This window comes from Canis lupus, chromosome 27, assembly GCF_003254725.2.
Source record: "Canis lupus dingo isolate Sandy chromosome 27, ASM325472v2, whole genome shotgun sequence".
NCBI lineage: Eukaryota > Metazoa > Chordata > Mammalia > Carnivora > Canidae > Canis > Canis lupus.
This window is the reverse complement of record NC_064269.1, coordinates 41,014,852-41,040,000: the sequence shown is the minus strand read 5'-3', so window position 1 is coordinate 41,040,000 and position 25,149 is coordinate 41,014,852. Positions and strand designations below refer to the sequence as shown.

General features: G+C 39.6%; 1 protein-coding gene across 1 annotated transcript; it reads left to right on the top strand.

The window, feature by feature from the left end:
• Window positions 1-16,378: 16,378 nt before the first annotated feature.
• LOC125753810 (60S ribosomal protein L39) lies at window positions 16,379-16,778 on the top strand. Its single transcript, XM_049102502.1, has one exon. It carries the CDS (start codon window positions 16,422-16,424, stop codon window positions 16,575-16,577), a length of 156 nt encoding a protein of 51 aa, XP_048958459.1. The 5' UTR covers window positions 16,379-16,421; the 3' UTR covers window positions 16,578-16,778.
• The last annotated feature ends 8,371 nt before the right edge of the window (window positions 16,779-25,149 follow it).

Here is a 25,149-nt window from a genome sequence, read left to right as displayed (position 1 = left end):
GGAGGAGTCATCCATGTGAATGTCCTGTGGAGGGATCCAACATTTGCAGATTTTGAAAGCTTTCCAGGTATTTCTGACTCAAAGCCAGGGCTGATATGAGAACAAGGCAGTCACAGGCAGGATTCATTAAGTGGGGACCAGGGTCAGGCATTGAGATGCCTAGCTTCTGCCTCTGCCTCTGCCCCTAACTAGCTGCCTGGCCCTGGCAATTTACTTCACCTCATTGGATTTCAATTCTTTCATTTGTAAAAGGAGGAAGGTTGATCTACCCTGAGTGATCTCTAACTCTCCTTCTAGCTCTGATGTTCAAGGATCTTAACTGGCTTTTCTTGACTGGATGAGCACCCATGTTCAGGCATCATTACTCATCCTTCCTTTCCGTTTTATCTCTTGGAAAATTTTCTCAAGCTGGCAGGCTCTTGAGTGAGCCCTCTGGGTCTTCTCACCACACCTCTATGAGGTCGCCACATGGATTAAACTAGTTTACTGCCCAGTCTGACTTGGTCTCTACCTGGCACCAAGGAAAGAGGCCAAATAGAAAGGCGGTGAGACTTTGGTGACAATCCAGAGACTCGCTCACTGCGTGACTTGGAAATTTGTAATTGTGTAACTTGTGGCTTTTGATAATAGGAATTGCTCACATTTCTTGAACATTTATGACTTGTCAAGCACTGCACTAAGAGCTTTAAGTCTATTATCTGGTTTAATCCTCACAATAGCACTGTGACGTCTGAATGATTATTCCCATTTTATAGCTGTAGATGGAGAATCTGAGGTTTAAGGAGATTAAGTAACTTGCCCAAGATCACACAACTGGTATGTGGTGCAGGCAGGGCCCACACCCCAGTCTGCTGAGCTCCAGTATCAGGGCTCTCCAGTATCATACCATATTACCTCTCAGAAAACCACATCACAGTGATTGATTGGTACCAAAGAGCAGATCACACAAGAGGGGTTCAGGCTTGTCTCATATATGAGGGCCTACATTTGTTATGTCAGTTCAAAAGGGGTTTCTAGAAGCCATTGACTACTTCACTTGCCTTTAGAGACCTTTCCCAAACTGCCCCCAGTGTATTTTTCCAGTCCTATCCTGGTCAGTCACCTACAGTGGAAACATTGCCTTGCAGTTTAAAGCACAGCCTGTGGTTTGGCATTGCATTGTCTAATATAGTATCCACTGGTCTCATGTGGCTATTAAGCACTTGAAATGTCCAAATTGAAGTGTGCTGTAAGTGCAGATCACACCAGATTTCAAAGACTTTTTAAAAAGATTTATTATTTTTTATTATTTATTTGAGAGAGAGAGAGGGCAAGCACGATTAGGGGAAGGATCAGAGGGAAAGAATCTCAAACAGACTCCCTGCTGAGTGGGGAGCCTGACTCAGGGCTCAATCCCATGACCCTGAGATCACAACCTGAGCCAAAATCAAGAGTCAGATGGTTAACCAACTGAGCCATCCAGGGACCCCCAGATTTCAAAGATTTAGTGTGAAAAAAAATATTAATAATTTTTCTGTTGATTACATAATTGAAATAATCATATTTTGGAAATATGAGTTCAAGAAAACATTAATAAAATCAATTTCACCTCTTACTGCTTTCTATTTCTATTTTTTTTAAAGATTTATTTACTTATTTTAGAGAGAGAAAGAAAGAGTGCAAGCAGGGGAAGGGCAGACAGAGAGAAAGAATCCACAAGCAGACTCCCCACTGATCATGGAGCCTGACATGATCTCAAGTCCCAGGACCCTGAGATCATGACCTGAGGTGAAACCAAGAGTCACTACTCTACTGACTGGGTCACTCAGACACCCCACTGCTTTCTATTTCTAATGTGGCTACTCAGTCCTGCTACCTCCTATCTGTGTGATGTTGGGCAAGTTAATTAATCCCTGTGTGCTTCAGTTTCCCCATCTGTAAAATGGGGAGAATAATAGGACTGACTTTGTAAGGTTGTTGTGAGCATTAATGACTTAAATTTCCCAAACAGTGCTTGGCTGATTTTTTTGTTACTTATTATTACTCACTGATGCCAGAGCGGTCCAGGCTCATTTCTTGCCACACTATGCTTTGTTCCTTTCTTGGAAGACTCTCCACTTTCTCTACACTCCTTTGGGTTCTGCATCCTCCAAAACAGCATGGCTTTTACAACTCCTGTGACTTTATTTCTTTTCTTTTCTTTTTTTTTTTTTTTGTTTTCTCCAATTAAAAATTTATTATTGAAGTACAATTAACATACATTACTCAGTACCACAACAAGTGTACTCACCATCTGCTGTGACTTTCTTCATACTGTCATTGACTTTCTTGTCTTATTAGTTGTTACATTAGTGTGCATGCCTGAAGCATAGCTGGAAGTAGACTGTGAGTTCCTTAAAATAGAACCTGTGTCTTATTTATCTTTGTATTTTCCCTCCTGTCCAGTCGTCCATGGACCTAGCAGAGGTCCTGGTCAAATGGTGTTGCATAAATGCTTGTTAATTGAGTAATTAATTAATATACCTCCCTTGCCCCCTTACCAGGAATATGAAAGTTTTCCTCATTCTTTTATTATTTTTTTAATTTTTTAAATATTTTATTTACTTATTCATAGAGACACATACAGAGAAAGAGGCAGAGACACAGGCAGAGGGGAGAAGCAGGCTCCATGCAGAGAGCCCGATGTGGGACTCGATTCCAGGTCTCCAAGGATCATGCCCTGGACCGAACGTGGCACTAAACCGCTCAGCCACCCGGGCTGCCCTCCTCATTCTTTTAGACTCTTGAAAGGAAGTGGTCACTTTTCCTCTGGTCATTCTCAAGCCACCCTGATCTCCCCAGTATAGAATGGCTCCATCTCTTTCATTCCTATTGTTCTGCTGCCTCTCTCATGCTTTCAGAGTGGATGATGGTTGGATTTTTGTTGTTGTTGGTTTATTTGTTTGTTTTGTTTTTTTAGTACATGAATATTGAGATCAGCTATAATTCAAAGCCTTGAAAGAAGTGATCTGGTTCGTTAAATTCTAATTGCACTGATGGTAAGGCAAGATAGTTGCTTTAATTAAAGAAGGCCTCCCTCAGCTATGGTGGTCATGATGGTGGTAGGGAGCAGTGCTGTTGTTGCTGCTGAGAAGGAGAAGGATTTCTGTGGTGTGTTCAGAAGCACCAGTGCACACCCTCCGGCGGCCCAACCTTCACGTCTGCCAAGCATATAAAGTCTGTCATTACCCTTCTTTGGAACTTACCCAGAAGGGGAAACTTTCACCAGCTTTGGACTCTGCTCAAAGTTCAGAAAACATGTCTTCAGGGCAAATAAAATCCCCCAAAACAACTCACTTTGGAGGGGAAGGGTTTTGATTTCTTTTTAGCAAACTGGTTTTTAATAGGCCTTTGCAAAGACCCTTTCTAACACTGATATGGAAATTGCACCTCTAATGGTACTTTCTTTTGAATTAAACATGGTGTCTCTGAGTACTGATTTTGAAATACTGCTTGACATATAGGGGATGGCACCATAATGAGTTCTGAACCCTTAGTATGGATTCATGCTGAGATACTGGGGCTCCAGGATGCTGAAAGGAGAGGATATAAAGGATGCTGGGAAGCAACATGAAGGGCACCATGGGAAAATTCTGACAACTCTGCCAGTTTCCCCAAAGACAGCCCTGAGAGCAAGATCCAGGTGAGCTCTGCAGTGTCTCATCAGTATTGTTGTGTTGCATGCCCAGATCTCCTTTCAGGAGGGAAGGATTTGTTTCTCTCATCTGCTAGGAATGTGGCTGGCTTATGGCACTCAGCTGGAATTGTCCTTGCTGAGGAGAGATGCCCCATCCATGGACATGCCTCTTCCCACAGGCAGCTGGTGTCCAATGATTGAGCATGCATAGATATAAATGCTTGGCCTCATGACTCAATCTGGGGCAATTTGAAAGGGCCATATCAGTTGTAAGAGATGGGTAGGCTGAGGCCTTGTGACTGCATTGTGGCCCTCTGCTCCTCCCTGCTTCCTGCCCTTGTGCCTATAGTGGTTGATACTCAAGAGCACTTTCCATGAAGTTTCCTTCACCCTAATCTTCATTTCAGAATCTGCTTCCTGGAAATCTGGCCTGCAACAGTGGTTCCCCCTTTTGGTAACCTGGCACGATTCTATATTGGCTTTTCTACAGTTCACTGCCAGACAGCTTTCAGGATCTGCTTCCCCTCTCTTCAACTGTTGCTCTTCATTCCCTGCATGGGCCACTCTGGCACAATTTCTGCAGCTTCACACTCTGTGAGTTCTGTTTGTGTCTGCTTGTACCTAGTGAGTGCCTCTCACTTCACTCTCAGGTTGGACCTTCCTCATTTTCTTACCAAATCTTCCCAACATGCTTAATTTCAAGAACATTCTTTTTAGGGGTAATAATTTTTTTTTAAAGATTTTATTTATTTGTTCATGAGAGACACAGAGAAAGGCAGAGACATAGGCAGAGGGAGAAGCAGGCTCCCCTTGGAGAGCCCAATGGGTGACTCAATCCCAGGACCCCGGGATCATGACCTGAGGCAGATGCTCAAGCACTGAGCCACCTAGATGCCTCCTTTTGGGGTAATAATTAGTGCTGCTTCTTAAGGCTGGCTTCCAGAACTTTCTTGAACTTAATGATCCTATACAGCCGGTCATCAGGGAAGAATGGCAGAAACTGGGGGTGTCAGTGGGGACTCTGAAGTTTGTCAATCCTCTTCTCACTCTATAGGAAGCCTCCTCAACATCCCTGATGGGTAGCTGCACTTTGGTTGACTTGTTAAACAGGAACACTCACAATGTCTTCCAGTCTCCCTAGTCCTAAACCAACCACAAGCCCAACACCTTAGTTATCTGGTATTAATTCTGTACAAAGCAGCCTAGAGAGGTTAAATCAACTGATGAGAGCACTCAGGAAGCCACATGGTAGGAACACATTTTAAGAAAAAGCCAAACATAATGGAGTTTACTTATTTAAGAACAAGCGGGTAAGCTGAAAAATGCACATGTGCATCACAGGTAGCCTTGCAAATGAGGAACGATCCTCCAAAGGCCAGCTACAGCATCTTTTGCTTAAATCATAGGAGACCAGCAGCATATATGCTTATTCTTTAGACTTTAAGAGTTTCTTCAGACTCCCTGGCCACCTCTCCTAGTGTCTTTCCTCCCAGACAGGTAGGAAGTTCCTTTAGCTGTCCAATCAAAATCCTCTTGGTTCCTCCAACATCTGTCCTGAGTGAAGGGCAGGGAAGAGCTTGTCCTTCATTCCTCACAGACTTGCCTGAACTCGAACTGCCAGTCCTTCCTGGGAAAATGGCTTCTCTGGTGTGGTGCGTAAGTGTCCATAGCACCATTCCCCATGGCCAAGTGCCAAGTGACGAGAGTGTCGGGGCTTTTGAAATTGTCAGAGAAACTGATTTCCTTGTCAAGTCTTGTCCTGTACAGTTGGAGGGCCAAATTCTACTTTCGTGTTAGCTGCCACGCAGATCAAAGGCTGCTGACAAGGAGCTAAAGGGTTTGTGCCTGGTCTGCTTCAACCTTTCCTCAGTCCAGCATGGGGAATGCTCCTGGCTTTCGGCTTTCTTGAACTCTCTTATCGATCCTCCTTTGTGGACCAACAGATGAAGGGCCTGGGAAATAATTCCAAGGGCCATAACTCAGGGAGAGCATTCTTAAATTTGCAGCAGAAGGGAGGCCAGAGAAAAGGGAAGGCAAGGGCAGGGATGCACAGAGTCATCTGCTGCCTCAGAAAAATGCAAGCATATTAAAAGTCCATGATTTGGAGGCTGAGCTTTATTAGTAATGTCAGAGTAGGAACAGCGTGAGAAAGGATCTCACTGAAGAAGAGCTAGTCTTTCCATTACTCGTTTTTGGGTATTGTATGAAGGTAAGTCACAAAAGGTGATAACTTCTGAAACTCCTTCCTTTATCATGTTCATAAGATCATGAGGTGAGTGAGTGATGGAAAAGTTCAGGATATTAATAACCCCAGATATAGCAGAAGTCAAAGTTGGTTCCAAGAGGGAAGGGGGTTGGGCATGAGTGGGGGAAAAAAAATGGATAAAAAGAGTCAATTGTATGGTGATGGATGGTAACTAGCTTTTGGTGGTGTCGAATTATAATGTTGTCCACCTGACACTTACATGTTATATACCAATTTTACCTCTATTTAAAAAAAAAATGCCTTAAAACAAAAGGATTTAAGTAAAAAAAAAGTCAAGGGTAAGATGGGATGGGAGAGCATTGGAGCTTGTAAAAACCATCCAAGTGCCCCAGGAAGGAGCCACAGCAATAAACTGAGTGCGGAGCATGGAGAACGTGGTTTTGGAGTCAAGAGGATTTGTTGGCTTTTCATTTCTAGTGTTCTTTTTGGCCTTTTGGCTCAGTACTATTTGGCTCAGTACTATTTATGGTTGCCCTCTCCTCTATATCTACTTTTCCTCTCTAATACTCCCAATTTTTCTGACCAGAAGAAACCCCCCACATGCACTCCTCTATCCACAGGCAATCTGCCCTCCTCAGCAGAACCAGACAATGTAGATTCTCAGCCTTTACTTTGGAACTACATTTAGGCACCACTGGAGACACAAAAGTCTCAAATGGAAACAGAAAACGTCTCTAGCAGAGACTGAGTACTGATGTATTAGCCCAGAAAGCTTCCTTTTAATGTGGCCAGACTGTTGACAGCTCCAAGATTCCAAGGCCAGAGTCCTTCACTTCTCTAGATGGCCAGTTCTTCCTGTTCATTCTCAACTAATTCCTCTTTATAGCACTTATAGTAGCGAGCAACCATGGTCAATTTGGTTCTTGAGCTAGAGCAAGAGGTTGGATAGTAAATTTGCAAAGAGGGTGCCCTCACATAATCTACTTGGTTTCTACCTTTTAGGTAGCAAGGAATGAGAATCCAAATAGCAAGGTATTATCAAAAAATTTATCTGAGGGGCACCCGGGTGTCTGCCTTCCGCTCAAATCATGATCCTAGGGTTCTGGGATTAAGCCCTCCATTGGGCTCCCTGCTCAAGGGAAGAGCCTGCTTCTCCCTCTCCCTTCTGCCTGCAGCATCCCCTGCTTGTTCTCTCTCTTTTTCTCTCTCTTAGAAATGAATGAATGAATTTTTTTAAAAAAATTTATCTGAAACTATTAAGTTCCCAAGTTTAGGTAGCAAGGTTTACTCATACTTTTATTTATTTCCATAAAAGTGTGTCTCTGTTTATAGTCGGTTTCCTGAGGACAAATACCTTGTTTTTCTTTATTTCTGCCTGGCACAAAATATATGTCTAAATACTTGATAAATAAATCAAATTCTATTAAAGGGGTAGAAAACACTGTTTAGACATTGGGGTTGATTAGATAAGCTTGAACTCTGAAGTATGAAAAGTACACACACAAAAAAATATGACACAAAGTTCTCAATCCTGGCTGTTTGAATCATCCAGAGAAAACACACTGGTGTTCAGGCCCCACCCTAAACCAACTAAATCAAAATGGAGCTTTTGAAAGCTCCGAGATGATTCCAACAGGAATCCAAAGTTGAGAACTACTGATCTGCATAATTTACTGTCCTATTGGAAAGTCCCATGGTGTGCATGTCCCACCGGTGGTAAATTGAGCCTCTACCAGTTGACACATGTTAGAATCTTCCCACTCACAGACATTTGCTTATGTACATGGAGCCAGATAGGCAACACATAGGTTTGGTGAACCATGTGGGCCATTGAGAATGTCAATATAACTCGATTACTGTCTTCATTTCACAAGGATTTACTAAACCCAATAGAACGTTTATGAAGGGACCTAAGGCAAGATGCCTTGTTTCAGGAGAGAAACAAGCTAAGGCAGTACATGTGAATCTTTATGATGCAGTGCATAGCACTTACATGCCAAAGTGCATGGTAAGGTTAACCATGGTGGTAGGAATGCAGAGGAAGGGACGTGTTACACAAGGAGGTTGGTCTTGAGCTGGACTTCTGAGGATGAGTAGGATTTGAAGAGGTAGAAGGCAAGGAAGAGAACACTTCTCATTCCAGGTACTAGTAGCATAGAGCTTGATAGTGATGGATTTTTCTGACACCCCCAGCCTTTGAGGGGTATCTAGTTCTCAGATCTTCTTGGTGCCAGGTGAGCGTCTGACAGGGATGGCAACATCTCTCAGATTTCCTTCCCCTGGTCCTCTTATCAGCTCCCCCTACTCTCACTCTGGGTTTTTCCACATCTGGTTCAGAAACAGCCTTTTGACCCGCCCCAGTTCCCTTGATTAGTGATAGAGCTGGACTCCTAGGCCTTATGGTCTGCTTGGTTCTTCCCTCTCTTGTCTTTCCTCTCAGCATTTCTGAGAGTGTTAAGTGAAGGACATTCTCTATCATGTGTGGCTCCTAGACCTCTCTCTAGCTGGGATAGGTAACCCTGCTCTTCCCTGGATCAGCTATACTCCAGATTCTAAAGTGTTGTTTCAGAGCAATGAAGAAGGTGGTAGTTGTCTGATCTTATAAGAGAGCCTGCCAACCTTCTTCACATCATGGAACAAATAAGAAAGATAATAATATTCACATAGTAAATGGAGTTACCTGCTGTCTGCTGTCTTGCAGAGGTGACCAGACCTGAGGCCTGAGGGGATCAATATCTACCCAGAACTGAGCTTCTTCATGCCATAGGGAAAGCTCTGCCCCCAAAGAACTGTGGTCGGCTTATGCTCCAACCTCTGCCAACCTTCAGACCAGTGGAACTGTTCTCATTATTTCCCCAAACTTGAAAAAAAAAAAAAGAGGGAGATTTGATTTTATTTTTTAAAGCTATTACTTATTTATTTGAGAGAGAGAGCATGAGCATGGGGCAGAGGGAGAAGCAGGGCAGGTGGAGCTAGATCCTAGGACCCTGGAATCATGACCTGACCCAAAGGCAGAGGTTTAACCAACTGAACCTCCCAAGCTCCCTGAAAAAAAAAAAGAGCGAAATGTTAAAAAAGACTTTAAAGCTAAAGATGAGATGTTTTGGCTTTAAAAACTAGGTTCTGATTACTTGGTAGGACACAGAGAACTGGTTTGGACTTGAGCAAAAATGTATCTTTTGTCACAGTTCTTGGAAAAGATAAAAATCCTAAAGGTACTAACCAGTGTTGCTTCTCCCAGTTGAGGCAGGGCTCTCTTCTTGCCATTTGATATGTTTCTTGGTCATTTTCAGCTGGACTCTCATCAGCCGTGTGGAACTGTGATCTAGAAGCAGATTTCCAAACTTTAATGGGATCTTATCAGCTCCCAGTCCCAATGCTTCAAGCAGCAGCATTGGAGGCAAGGTCCCAATGCTGCTGCTTGAAGGTTCCATCAGAAGGGAAAACAATGTTCAGGGGTACGTAAGGAAGTCTACAGGGATTCAAGCAGGAATCTAGTATAAGTGCCCAAGATAAAATAGTAAAATGTCTCAACAGGTGGACAGAATGTACCAATAGGTGAGGGAGAAAGGCAGAAAACAAGTTTAGAAATTTGATGTCCAGACAGAAGGGTGGGTAATCGGCACTGTCAGACTCCTGAGTCTCTAAGGCTAAAAATTAGGAGGGGCTGGATACCAGAACTACCTCTTCTCTCCAACACTGCTGCTATGCTGGGCAGGACATGGTAGGTAGGGATTCCCAAGCCAAACTGGAGAATCAGATCACCAGGAAGTGTGGATGGACCAAGCCAGGGAGAGAAAGACAAGGCTAGAGTTGGAGAGGAGAAGAACTAATGCCAGTGAATGGCCAAAAGTAATATGTACCCTTCAAAGTCAGGGATTGTGTCCTGTTTATCTCTGTGTTCCTATACCTAACACAAGGCTGCCTAGCACAAGGTTGAATTATTATTCCTTTAAATGAATGAATGAACATAGGGCTGAACCAAAAGTCATAAAGATCAAATGGCTCAAGCTAGAGCCTAGGGCTGGAGGGGCTGAGGAATCAAATCAGGCTGGCTTACTGTCTTCAATGCCCATGAAGTTATCTGGAAACACACCAGGCTAGTGACAAGCAGAGCATTACAGTCTAGAAAGAGCCAAGGCATGGGGGCAAATGACAGCAACAACAATACCGCCTTACAGTTCTGTAGTGTGTTCAGGTTCACAAAGGGTACTCACATACCTTATCGGGTGCATCTGATCTGTGCAACAACCTCCTGAGGATATCTAAGAATGGTGTGCTCCCTGTCCTCAGACCACACTTTTCTTCCTTGAGTGCCAATCAGATGGAGTGGAAGCCAGTGCACGGCTTACACATGCGGAGAGGGGAATCAGCCAACAGATGAAACCTTGGTTCCATTCAAAGTCAGCTGTTCAAGGAGCCCTGGTGGAAGACGGACCAGGAAGCCAGAACAAATATTAAACTGTCATGTTGAAACCCTGTGTTGGTGTGGCTGTTGCCATTGTGGTGGGCAGCTGTGAGAGCTAAATATTTACAATTTCTAATTGTTCCCACTAAACTGCCGGATGCCCTCATTCTACTGTAAGTTAGATATTTATTTGTTTGTTCCTTTGTTTATGCACTCGTTCTTTGATTTACTTACTTTCTTATTTCTAAAATGTATTCATTAGTGTGGAAAAGGGGTTGGGGGAGGGGAGAAGGCAAACAGAAGTTGAGTGAAGATTCTCTTCCATCTCAGAGAAAGGAAATAAAACCACAGATGGAAAGTAAAGGTAGAGAAAGTGCTGACTGACTTCTAGATCTTTTACTCACAGTTGTATTTTTTTAAACCTTCTATATTTTGGAATCATTTTAGATTTACCAAAACATTGCAAAGATATTCGAGAGAGTTCCCGTATATCAACCACCCAGCTTCCCCTAATGTTAGCATCTTACTTACCTACCTATGACACATTTGTCAAAACTAAGAAACTAACGTTGGCACAACACTATTAACTAAACTCCACAGTTTAGGTAGTAGTCACCAACTTCCGCACTACCGTCCTTTTTCTGTTTCAGGATCCAACCCGCGACCCCACATTACATTAATCATCTGATCTTAGTTTCCTTTAATCTGTGTCAGTTTCTTAGTCTTTTCTTATTTTTTTATGACCTTGACAGTTTTAAAGAGTGATATTTTGTAGAATGTCTCTCAATTTGTGTTTATCTGATATTTTCTCATGATTAGACTGAGGTTATGGCTTGGGGGAAGATACCATGAAAGTGAAGTACCCTTGTCACTGCATCATACTGGGGGATATGTGCTATCCATATGACTTATTACTAGTGATATTAACCTTGATCAGAGATTAAGGGAGTGTCTTCCTAGTGGAGTTAGTAATTTTTTTTCTGTAGGGTTATTGTTTTTCTCTTCCTATGTTTTCTTCTTTGGAAGCAAGTCACCCAGTCTAGCCAAAGCTCACAGGGAGAGGAATTAAGCTCTGCCTGAGACATGGATTCTACACATATTCTCTTCTAAGGAGATGTGTCCCTTCTCTCCCCTTATTTATTCCATGATTTACTTATATCAGTGTGCTAGTTTCTTGGGATTGCCTTCACAAATCACCATAAACAAGGAGGCTTTAAAAAATAGAAATTTGTTCTTTCACAATATGGAACAGAAGTCTGAAACCAAGGTGTCCGTGGTATTGATGGCTTCTGGAAGCTCTGGGGGAAAGCGGAATTCCATTATTCTCTCCTGGCTTCTGGTGGTTGCTGGCAATGCTTGGTGTTTCTTGGCTTGTAGTGGTATTGCTCCAGTCTCTGCTTCCATGTTCATATCATCTTCTTCTCTTTGTCATTTCCTCTTCTTATAAGGACAGCAGTCACTAGATTTAAGGCCCATGCTAAATTCAGAATCAATAGTGAAAGGGGAAAGGAGAGAAAATGAGTGGGAAATATCAGTGAGGGAGACAGAACATGAGAGACTCCTAACTCTGGGAAATGAACAAGGGGTAGTGGAAAGGGAGGTAGGCGGGGGGTTGGGGTGACTGGGTGATGGGCACTGAGGGAGGAACTTGACGGGATGAGCACTGGGTGATATGCCATATGTTGGCAAATCAAACTCCAATAAAAATAATAATAATAAAATAAAATAACAAAAAAAATCAGAATGATTTTTTAATAAAGTTCTATAACTAATTACATCCACAAAGATCTTTCCAAATAAATTCATATTGCAAGATTCTGGCAGATGTGAATTTTGAGGGGACACAATTCAACCCAGTACAGTCAGTATGGACTCATGGATATTTACCTTATTCTTTATATTAGAATCTATTTTTTCACCTCTCTGTGTAATTATTTGTTTATTTCCTCAAATTGTTCTAGCTGTGGCCACTGAGAGCTCCTTTGGTTAGCATCAGTATCTTCTTTTTTTTTTTTTTAATTTTTATTTATTTATGGTAGTCACACAGAGAGAGAGAGAGAGGCGCAGAGACACAGGCAGAGGGAGAAGCAGGCTCCATGCACGGGGAGCCCGATGTGGGATTCGATCCCGGGTCTCCAGGATCGCGCCCTGGGACAAAGGCAGGCGCCAAACCGCTGCGCCACCCAGGGATCCCAGCATCAGTATCTTCTTGACATATCTGCATCTTTCTTTTTCTTTCCTTCTCTTTTCTTTTCTCAATCTCTGTCTATCTCTGTCCCTTTCTCTCTGTGTGTGTTTTGGTGCTTCCTTACTTCCCGATACTAAAGGTTGCACCAGGCTCATCTCGTATTTTCCCTGTTCCAGGCATAAAATCACCCATTTTCCAAGAAAGCCCTGATTTCTTTTATTGGAGAATATTATTTAGAAATAAGAATCCAAGTGCTAGGTGTTTTTGGTGCTACCAGAGTGTCACTGCTTCTGGGCTCTCCCTGCATACAGTTAGGAAATGTATGCATGTGTGCTCGCCTGTGTATACACACATATCTATTTCTGTGCCTGTAGATCTATATATATACATATTAAAATAAATGAGTTCTTACTGATACCTGACTCATCAACTCTAATCAGCACCCTGTACCCTAGCCTTCTCTCCAGCCAGCTTGTAACTTCTGTCTTGAACAGTGAGAAATTTGACTCCCATTATCCATAATTTATACTTATTTTGTTCAACCCTAATATATACATAAAGTAGTTTCAGAATTGCTAACCACTACCTCTGTGAGAAACAAAATTTCCAACAAGAATATAGTGGTTGTTTTTTTTTTGTTTTTTTTTTTTTTATAGTTCCTTTTGTCTCTAGCCTTTTAGTTTCCACTTAAAACACCATTTCCAAAGTTACTTAGGTCAGCTTCCTTTTCCCCTACTCCCCTTCAGTGAGGTTATGTCAATACATTCATAATACAGGTAGATTCGTTTTTCAAATTCTGCATTCCATTCTAGGATCCCCCAACAATATGGTTGGGTTTTTTTTTTTTTTATATAGACTTTGTTTTTTAGAGCAGTTTCAGGTTCACAGCAAAATCAAGTAGAAGATATGAGATTTCCCATAAACTCCCTTCCCCCTGTGTGCATAGCCTCCCCACTATCAACATCCCCTACCAGAGTTGTACAATTGTTATAATTGATGAATCTACATTGATCCATTAAAACCACCCAAAGTCCAAAGTTTACATTTGGGTTCACTTTTGGTATTCTACATTCTATGGGTTAGGACAAATGCATAGACATTTATTCATTGTTATAGTATCATACAGAGTATTTTCACTGCCCTAAAATCCCTCCGTGTTCTATTCATCCCATCTTCCCCTTCCTTAGCACCTTGCAACCACTGATCTTTTTACTATTTCTGTAGTTTTGCCTTTTCCAGAACTCCATAGTTGGAATCATACAATACGTTGCCTTTTCAAATCGGCCAAGTTTCCTTCATGTCTTTTCATGGCTTGATAGTTCATTTCTTCTTAGTGCTTGAATAATAGTCCATTGTCTAGATAGACCACCATTTCTTTATCCCTTTATCTACTGAAGGACATCTTGGTTGCTCTCAAGTTTTAGCAATTAGGAATAAAGCTGCGGGATCCCTGGGTGGCGCAGTGGTTTAGCGCCTGCCTTTGGCCCAGGGCGTGATCCTGGAGACCCGCAATCCAATCCCACGTCGGGCTCCCAGTGCATGGAGCCTGCTTCTCCCTCTGCCTCTCTCTCTCACTGTGTGCCTATCATAAATAAATAAAATAAAATAAATTTTAAAAAAAAGGAATAAAGCTGCTATAAACATTGTGTACAGTATTTTGTGTGGATATGAGTTTTCAAGTCCTTTGCGTAATGACAAATTGTGTGATTGCTGGATTGTATCATAGAAAAACTGTGTTTAAAAAACTATGTTTAATTTTTTAAGAAAATTTTTAAGCTGCCTTCCAAAGTGGCTATACCATTTTGCATTTTCACCAGCAATGAATGAGAGATTCCTATTGCTCAATCCTCTCATCAGAATTTGATGTTGCGGGGATCCCTGGGTGGCTCAGCGGTTTCGTGCCTGCCTTTGGCCCAGGGCGTGATCCTGGAGTCCTGGGATCGAGTCCCACGTCGGGCTCCTTGCATGGAGCCTGCTTCTCCCTCTGCCTGTGTCTCTGTCTCTCTCTCTCTCTCTCTCTTTCTATGTCTATCATAAATAAACAAAAATAAATCGTTAAAAAAATTTAAAAAAAAAGAATTTGATGTTGCCAGTGTTTGGGATTTGGGCCAGTGTTTAGGTATATAATGATATCTCGCTGTTCGGATTTAGATTACTCTGATGACACATGATGTAGAACGGATTTTCATGTACTTATTGTCATCTGAAAGCCCTCTTTAGTGGGGTATCTGTTAAATCTTTGGCCCATTTTTAAAATTTATTTATGACCCATTTTTTTTCTTATTGTGGAGTTTTAAGGGTTTTTTCTTTAATATTTTAGATAATTGTCTTTTATCCTATGTGTCTTTGTAAATATTTTCTCCCAGTCTGTGGCTTGTCTTTTCATTCTCTCATCTCACAGAACAAAAACTTTTTATTTTAATGAAGTCTAGCTTATTAGTCGATTGTTTTGCAGATGATGCCTGTGATGGTGTATCTAAAAATAAATCACCAAACCCAAGGTAATCTAGATTCTCTCCTATTTAACCTTCTAGGAGTTTTATAGTTTTGCATTTTATATTTAGTTTTGTGATCCATTTTGAGTTAACTACTATGAAAAATGTAAGGTCTGGGTCTAGATTTGTTTTCGCATGTGGATGTACCATTGCTCTAGCACCATTTGTTGAAAAGACTATCTTTTCTCCATTTAATTGCCTTTGCTCCTTTGTCAAATATTGGTTGACTATATTTATGTGGGTCTATTTCTGGGCTCTCTATTTTCTTTCATTGATCTATTTTCCTATTCGTTTGCTAATACCATACTGTCTTGATTACTGTAGCTTTATAATAAGTCTTGAAGTTGGGTAATGTTTGTCCTTCAACTCTATTTTTCTACTTCAATATTGTGTTTGCTATTCTGAATTTTAGCCTCTCCATATAGACTTTAGAATCAGTTTGTTGATGTCCACAAGATAATTGCTGGGATTTTGATTGATATTGCATTGAATCAATAGGTCAAGTTGGGAAAAATTGACATTTTGACAATATTGAATCTTCCTATTTCTGAACATGGAATATCTCCATTTAGCTCTTTGATTTCTTTTATCAAATCTTAGTAGTTTTCTTCACAGAGATCTTCTACATATTTTATTAGAATTATACCTAAGTATTGTAAATGGTATGCTGTTTTTAATTTCAAATTCCACTTTTCATTGCTGCTGTATAGGAAAGTGATGGACTTTTGTATATTAACCTGTAATCTATAATACTGTTCTAGTGGCTTATTAGTTCTAGGATTTTTTTGTAGATTATTTTCTACATTTTCTACATAGATGATCATGTTACCTGGAAACAAAGGTAGTTTTATTTCTTTCCTCCCAATCTGTATACCTTTTATTTCCTTTTCTTGTTTTATTGCATTGCCTAAGACTTCCAGTATGATGTTGAAAAGCAGTGGTGAGAGGGATGTCCTTGCCTTGTTCTCAGTCTTCGTGGGAAAACTTTGAGTTTCTCATCATTAAGTATGATGTTATTTGTAGGTTTTTTTGTAGATATTCTTTTAAAGTTAAGGAAGTTCCCCTCTACACCCAATTTACTGAGATTTTTTTTCTTTATCATCAATGAGTGTTGAATTCTGTCAATGTGTTTTCTGTATTTACTGATATGATCAAGTTAATTTTCTTCCTTAGCCTGTTGATGTAATGGATTACATTACTGATTATCAAGTGTTAAACTGACCTTGCATACCTAAAGTAGATCCCACATGGTCATAGTGTACAAATCTTTTCATACATCCTTAGATTTGATTTGCCAATATTTTGTTGACAGCCTTTGCATCTGTGTTTATGAGAAATACTAGTCTTCAGTTTTCTTGTAATAGCTATGTCTGGATTTGGATTGGGGTAATGCTGGCCTCATAAAATTAGTTAGAAAGTACTCCCTCGTCCGCCGCCATCCTGGTTGCGTGTGGTTGACTGTGATCGCCATGTCTTCTCACAAGACTTTCAGAATCAAGCGATTCCTGGCCAAGAAACAAAAGCAGAATCGTCCTATTCCCCAGTGGATTCGGATGAAAACTGGTAATAAAATCAGGTACAATTCCAAGAGGAGACACTGGAGAAGAACCAAACTGGGTCTGTGAGGAAGCATCGCACATCATGAAATAGCAAACATAATTGGCACACATATTTAAGCCACATGGAGATCACATGTTCCTATCTTATCAATATGGAAACATCCTTCCTACCTGGCCAATAGACATGTCTTATCAAGAGAATGATTTTCTCTGTTACTATGCCTCTATACCAGTAGGTTGGTTCAGTAATAAATGTGAGACCTTTCAGCTGAAAAAAAAAAAAAAAAAAAAAAAAAAAAAAAAAAAAAAAAGAAAGTACTCCCTCTGCATCTATCTTCTGAAGGAAATTATGGACAATTGGTATAATTTCTTCCTTCAATGTTTGATAGAATTCACCAGTGACTCCATCTGGGCCATGTTTTCTATTTTGGAAAATTATTAGTTATTGATTCAATTTCTTTAATAGACATTAAGCTATTCATATTGTCCTTTACTTCTTATTGTGAGTTTTGGCAGAGTGAGTCTTTCAAGAAATTGGTCCATTTCATCTAGGTCATCAGATTTGTGGGCATAATTTTTAATATTATTCCTTTATTATCCTTTTAATGAGACCTGTAGTGATGTCTCCTTTTCTACTTCTGATATTAATCATTTGAGTCTTCTCTATTTTTTTTTTAGTTAGCCAGGCTGGAAGCTTATCAATTTTATTGATCTCAAAACACCAACTTTTGGTTTTGTTAGTTTTCTCTATTGATTTCTTCTTGTTTTCAATTTCATCGATTTCTGCTTTAGTTTGTTTTGTTTTTTTTTTTTTTTCCTTCTGCTTACTTAGGATTTAATTCACTTGTCTTTTCCTAATTTCCTAAGGTGGAAGTTTAGATGATTGATTTTAGGTATCTCTCCTTTTCAAATATTTGTATTTAATCCTATAAATTTCCTTCTAAGCACTGTTTTTGTTGCATCCAAAAATTTCAGTATGTTGTGTTTTCATTTTTATGTTGTTCAAAATATTTTTAACTTTCTCTTGAGATATCTCCTTTGATTCATGTTATCTAAAAATGTGTTGTTTAATCTCCATGTATTTGGAGATTCTCCACTTATCCTTCTATTGTTTCTTTCTAGTTCAATTCATTATGCTATGAGAGGAAATCTGTGTGGTTTCTATTCTTTTAAATTTATTGAGGTGTGTTTTATGGACAAGAATATGGTCTATCATGGTGAGTGTTCCATGTGAGCTTAAGAATGTGTATTCAGTTATTGTTGAATGAGATATTCTGTAGAGGTCCATTGTATCCAGTTGATTAACAGTGCTGTTGGATTCAACTATATTCTTACTGATTTTCTGTCCTCTAGATCTGCCCATTTCTGAGAGAGAGGTGCTCAAGTCTCCAACTCTGATAGTAAACTTATCCTATTTCTCCTTACAATCTATGAGTTTTTTGGCTTCAGGTATTTTAATGCTCTATTGTTAGGTAACTTTAGGAATTGTTATGTATTCTTAGAAAATTGACCCCTTTCTCATTATGTAATTTTCCTCCTTATTGCTGATAACTTTCCTTGCTCTGAAATCTGCTCTGTCTGAAATTAATATAGCTACTCCTGCTTTCTTTTGGTTAGTGTTAGCAAGGTATATCTTTCTCCCTCTATTTACTTTTAATCTATATGCGTCTTTAAGATGGGTTTCTTGTAGACAATGTATATTTGAGTCTTGCTTTTTTATCCATCCTGACAATCTCTTTTAATTGGTGTGTTTTGCCCACTGACATTCAACATAATTATTGATATAGTAGGATTGTTATCTACCATAGTTATTACTGTTTTCTATTTGTTATCCTTGTTCTTTGTCCCTGTTTTTGTTTTCCACTCTTTTTCTGCTTGTGTGATTTAAATTGAGCATTTTATGTAATTCCATTTTATCTCTATTCTTAGCATATGCTTTGTTTGGCGCTGTTTATTTTTATTTTTTATTTAAATTTCAGTTAGTTAACATACAATGTAATATTAGTTTCAGGTGTACAATTTGGTGATTCAAGACTTACATACATCACCTGGTGCTCATCACCTATTTAACCCATCCCTATTTAACCCATCCCTCGACCCACCTCCCCTTTGGTTAACCATCATTTTGTTTTCTATGGTTAAGAGTCTATTTTTTGGTTTTCCTCTCTCTTTTTTCCCACTATGTTTTTTTGTTTTGTTTCTTAAATTATACATATTAGTAAAATCATATGGTTTGTCTTTCTCCAACTTATTTTCCTTAGCATAATACTTTCTAGCTCCAATCATCTCCTAGTATATGCTTTCTAAACTTTTTTTAGTGGTTGCCCTAGATTTTGCATATACATTTACAACTAATTCAAGCTTGTTTTTAGATAACACTATACCACTTCACAGGCAACGTGAGTATCTTATAACAACAAAATAATTCTAATTCCTAGATCTCTTTTCTGGTATATTTTCTATCATTCGTTTTACTTATACATAAGCATAGATATGCATAAGTATACATAAGCAAATACATTGTTACTATTATTTTGTTGTTATTATAATTTTATTTTTTAAGATTTTATTTATTTATTTGAGAGAGAGAGAGATAGCAAGAGAGAGCAGAGCAGGGTGAGAGGCAGAGGGAAAAAGGAAAAGCAGGCTCCCCACTGAGCAGAAAGCCCCACACAGGGATCAACCCAGGACCCAGGATCACTGGTGCCCCTGTTATTATAATTTTAAGTAAACTTTTATCTTAGATAAATTAAGAATAAGAAAAATACAATTTTTAATTTTATCTGCACTAATTCTTTCTCTAATGCTCTTCCTTTCTTTATGTAGATCTGAGTTTCTAACCTATATCATTTCCCTTCTCTCTGAAGAACTTCTAACATTTCTTACAAGGCAGATGAACTTACAAACATTTCTTCTACTAGTACCAAGTCCCCTCAATTCTTGTTTCTCTGAGGAAGTCTTTCTTTTTCTTTCAGTTTCCTTCAGGATAATTTTGCAAGGTACAGAATTGTAGGTTGTTGTTTTTTTCTCTCAACATTTTAAATATCTAATTCCACTCTCTACTTGCTTGCATTCTTTTTTATCTTTGATCCTCCATGGATAAGGTGTTTGTTGTTTATTTTTTTTCTGACTTCCTCCAGTGCTTCCCCCCCATCCCCTTATCTATAATTTTCTGTAGTTTGCATTTGATATGCCTGGGTTTAGTTACTTTGGCATTTATCCTGGTTGATGTCCTCTGAGCTTTCTGGATCTGTTGTTTGATTTCTGATATTACTTTGGGGGAATTCTCAGTCATTACTGTTTCAAATATTTCTTCTCTTTCTCTTTCTTCTCCTTCTGGTATTCCCCTTACACACATTCTACACCATTTGTAGCTGTCTCACAGGTCTTTGTTTTTTGGTTTTTGTTTTCAGTCTTTTTTTCTTTGCTTTTCAGCCTGGGAGATTTATATTTATATATTTTTAAGCTCAGAGATTCTTTCCTTAGCCATGTCCAGTCTACCAATAAGCCCATGAAAGGTATTCTTATTTCTATTACAGGTTTTTTACTTCTAGCATTTATTTTTAGTTTTTTTTTTAGAATTTCCATCTTTCTGCTTATATTGCCCATCTGTTCTTGCATGTTATCTCTTTTATACATCAGAGTCCTTTGTATATTAATCACAATTATTTTAATTCTTGGTGTAATAATTCCAACATCCCTGCCATATCTGAGTCTAGTTGTGATGCTTGCTTTTTCTCTTCAAATTGTATTTTTTTTTTTTTTGCCCTTTAGTAATTACATTTTTGTCTTGATTGCCAGAATAATGTACTAGGTGAAAGGAATTACAGTAAATAGGCCTTTAGTAATGTGGTAGTTAGTTGTAAGGGCAGGGGAAATCCTATGATTAGGACTCCATGTTTTAGTGAACTCTTGCCTCTGGACCAAACTTCTTAAGAGTTTCTCCGGTCTCCCCCTGCCCCCCTTTAAAGGGGACAGGATGGCTAAAGTGGGCTGATGTCCAGGCATTTCTCTCCCCCACTGGAATCTCTGATAAAACTCCTGCAAATTCTGGTTAAATAGTTTTACCTGAGGGTAGACCTTGTTAAGAAGAGAATACTTTGGTATATTTCCAAATGGTTCCCTTTACCCTTCCCCTGCCAGAGCAATAAGGAGCTTTTTCTCCCTCAAAGCTGATAGAGTTCTTGAAGGTAAAACTCACAAAAATCTGACCCCAGTGATTGGGTTCCCTTGGGATTTTTATCTTTCAGATTTGTTCACATGAGTCTCCAGCAATTTATCGGTTACAGTTCAGGCTTCCTTCCTTAGGCACTGGTTCCCACAGAGGTTTCTACTTGTGGATTTCTACTAAATTATGATTCTCTGTACTTACCTTTATTTCCAGTTTGAGGTGTATCAATTTGCCCTGTGACCTCATTTCTCTAATGAATATAAGAAGAGTTATTGATTTTTCAATTTTTCTGGCTTTTTACTCTTGTTAGGACAGAATGGTGACTTCCAAACTTTTTTGCACTGGAACAGAAACTGTAAATCTTGATTTTTTAAAAATTTGTATACAGTAAAATTCACTCTTTATGGTGTATAGGTCTAGGGGTTTTGACGAGTGCACAGTTAGCCACCATCTCTACATCATAGAAAACAGTTTGATCACCCAATACATTCTCTGAGCACAATCATATTTAGTCAATGACCTGCACTTATTATTTCTTAAAGATCCTACTCTAGGTAGGTGCCTGCACAAACAGCAGTTTCCTACCCACTACTTAGAACCTTAATTGCTATGAGGTACCCAATCTTTTTGCTATGAGGTACCCAATCTTTTCACTGTTTACAATACAGCACATGGGGTGGCACTTCAAGAGGACGCAGAAAAGAAATGGAGTTGTAGGAAGCTGAACATTTTATGACAAAATCAAGCTTTCTGAAAGCCATTTGTAACTCTAATGATTTATTGGTTTAATGTAGCAATAAACAATGAGTTACTGAAGTCTCATATACTCATCTGTGCTAGGCAATTTGAAAAAGTCAGGAAACACCCTAGGCTGAGAAAGGTGGGGTTAATAGGAGGCACTTCTGGTTGAAAGTGGTGGATTGAACACATCAATATTTATGTCCATTTCTCTCCTGACACTCACTTCCATAGTAGAGCAGAATAGCAAGATACACCATACAAGGACAACAAGAAGTTGTCCTTCTTCTTGTCTGAAGACAGACAAAAGTCTTCAACTAAAAGGGACTATCCCTAGACAGTCTAATGGCTAACTCCCTCCCTCTTTCAGTTTTTTTCTCAAATGTCACCTTTTCAATGTAGCCTACCCTGTTCACCCTATTTTATTTTTTTTAAGATTTTATTTATTTATTCATGATAGTCACACAGAGAGAGACAGAGAGGCAGAGACACAGGCAGAGGGAGAAGCAGGCTCCATGCAGGGAGCCTGACGTGGGATTCGATCCCGGGTCTCCAGGATCGCGCCCCGGGCCAAAGGCAGGCACCAAACCGCTGCGCCACCCAGGGATCCCTGTTCACCCTATTTCAAATTGACCTGACACCTCCCCATCCCATACACACATTTCTGATTACCTTTTCTTGCTCTAAAAATATCATACATAACATAGCTATTTATTATGCCTACTTCTTGTTCACTGATATGGACCTAGAATAGTATTAATCACATCATAGATAATAAATTCTTTGTCAAATGAATAAATGATGATTGTAGTCAGTGGAAAGTTATTGGGTGGATACGCACTGACTTAACGGAGCAGAGAAATCCATAAATGCCTGTGGTAGAAGGACTAACAGGAAAACTGTCCAGCAAATCCCAGAATTTGGGAGCGCCAGGTATCTCTGAAGGTCTGGCTATAAGCTGGAGGTTGTTAACAGATTGATTATATGAGGATCCTTTTCCCACGCAGACAGCCAGAAACATCTTTCTCACCCTTTTTCCCACTCTAGCAGAGGATCAGAGAAGATCCCCCTCTTGGGAAATTGACTGACCCAAGGTAAAGACTCACAGACATCAACATTTGAGGATCAATGAGCAATGTCCAAAAGTGAAAAAAATCAAGAAATAGCAGAATAACTGTTATGAATTGTATAGTACTGCCTGACTTTTAAAATCATGTACCTGGGTGGCTCCATGGTTGAGCATCTGCCTTTGGCTCAGGGTGTGATCCTGGAATCCCAGGATCAAGTCCACATTGGGCTCCCTCCATGGAGCCTGCTTCTCCTCCCTCTGCCTGTGTCTTTGCCTCTCTCTCTCTCTCTCTCTCTCTCTCTCTCTCTCTCTATATATATATATATATATATATATATATATATATATATCGTGAATAAATAAATAAAATCTTTTTTAAAAAATCATGCACACATATTACCTTCACTGAAGTGAAATAGACTAAAAATAAGACAATCTAAAGACACTCATTTTGTTTGATATTATCAAACAATTAAATTGATTTCCCAGATAACTGAAGGTTTTCTCTGCAAGCCACTTTTTTTCTTTTTTAAGATTTTATTTATTTATTCATGAGAGGCACAGAGACAGAGAGAGAGGCAGAGACACAAGTAGAGGGAGAAGCAGGCTCCATGCAGGGAGCCCCATGTGAGACTTGATCCTGGGTCTCCAGGATCACGCCCTGGACTGAAGGCGGCGCTAAACCGCTGAGCCATCCAGGCTGCCCTGCAAGCCATTTTTTTAAAACTTTTTATTATGTAAATATTTAAATGTACATAAAAGGAAAGAGAAGAGTGTAGAGAACCCCACGTATCCATGATCTAGTTTTGCGTTTATGTTTTTAATTCCAATATTGTTTCCTTTAAAATTCTTTATCTATTTATTTATCTTACTAGAGAATTTTATTTTTTTAAGATATCATTTATTCATGAGAGACACAGAAAGAGAGGCAGAGACATAAGAAGAGGGAGAAGCAGGCTCCCTGAAGGGAGCCCAATGCAGGACTTGATCCCAGGACCCTGGTACCATGACCTGAGCCAAAGGCCACTCAGGTACCCTTATTAGAGAATTTTAAAATAGATTCCAGACATCATACAATTTCTCCCAAAAATATTTTGTATATATTTTAACAAGTAAAAAAATTAGATCACTTGTCTTACAAAGTTTCTCTAACTTCATATTTGGCTGATTCTTTTCTTGTTCTGTTATTCTTTTTATTTGCTGTAAATTGTAGAGCTAGGGTCCCAAGCAGTTTTTTTTTTTTTAAAGATTTTATTTATTTATTCATGAGAGACACAGAGAGAAAGAGAGAAGCAGAGACATAGGCAGAGGGAGAAGCAGGCTCCATGCAGGGAGCCTGACGTGAGACTCGATCACAGGTCTCCAGGATCACACCCTGGGCCGAAGGCGGCGCTAAACCGCTGAGCCACCCAGGCTGCCCCCCAAGTAGATTTGAATTTATATTGTGTCACATCTAAAGGAACACCTTATCTGGTTGTCCCTGTCTTAGTGATGTAAAACTGGATCGGTGGGGTCAGTGATTGTCGGTCTGACCCATCCATTATGATGTTTCTCATCAGCCACTCAGTGATTTCAACATCCAACGATATCATATTATTTCATTAGACATTGCAAATTGCCATTCCTTCTACATGTGTGAATTAGTATTCTTCTATAAAATAGAACTTTTTCTCAACCATTTCCATATTCTGGGCAAAGCAGTATAAGTGCTTAATGTTTTCCATCAGTATTTAGAATAATGCATTGGTGTCCTAGCATTTTTCAAAAACATTTAATAAGAGTTGCTTGATGCTTTGTTTTGAAGAATCATTACAGACTTACATTTTTTAAATCTTAGCTCTTAAAGCACCATTTACATAAAGTATACTGCACCCATTTTGACAAATTATAACCTACAAAGTATATAACCTACAAAGTATAACCTACTATGGAACTCACTGCTACAGGGGATCTCTGGGTGGCTCAGTGGTTTGGCACCTGCCTTTGGCCCAGGGCGTGATCCTGGAGCCCCGGGATCGAGTCCCACGTCAGGCTCCCGGCATGGAGCCTGCTTCTCCCTCCCTCTCCCTCCCTCTGCCTCTCTCTCTCTCTCTAGGTCTATCATAAATAAATAAATCTTAAAAAAAATACTTTTAAAAAAGGAACTCACCGCTACAATCAAAATACAGAACATTCCTATTACCCCCAAAGTTTTTTCGTGCCTTTTTGCAGTTATTCATCCCTTCCATTTCTCTTGGGTCAATATCTAGGAGTAGAATTGCTGAGTTGTATGGAAGGCGAATATTTAACTTTATAAGAAATTGCCGGGGGGATCCCTGGGTAGCTCAGTGGTTTAGCACCTGCCTTTGGCCCAGGGCATGATCCTGGAGTCCCAGGATTGAGTCCCATGTCGGGCCTCTTGCATGGAGCCTTCTTCTCCCTCTGTCTGTGTCTCTGCCTCTCTCTCTGTGTGTGTCTCTCACGAACAAATAAATAAAATCTTTAAAGAAAAAAAAAAAGAAATTGCCAAGCTGTTTTGCAAAGTGTACTCTTGCATTCCTACCAGTAATGTATGAGAGTTCCAGTTGTTCTACATCTTTAGCAACCCTTGGTTTTGTCAGTCTTTTTAATTTTAGCCATTCTAGAAGGTGTGAAAATGATATCTCATTGAGGTTTTAATT

Coding starts and splice junctions, on each gene's coding strand:
- LOC125753810 (XM_049102502.1), top strand. CDS start 16,422: ATGTCTTCTCACAAGACTTTCAGAATCAAGCGATTCCTGGCCAAGAAA.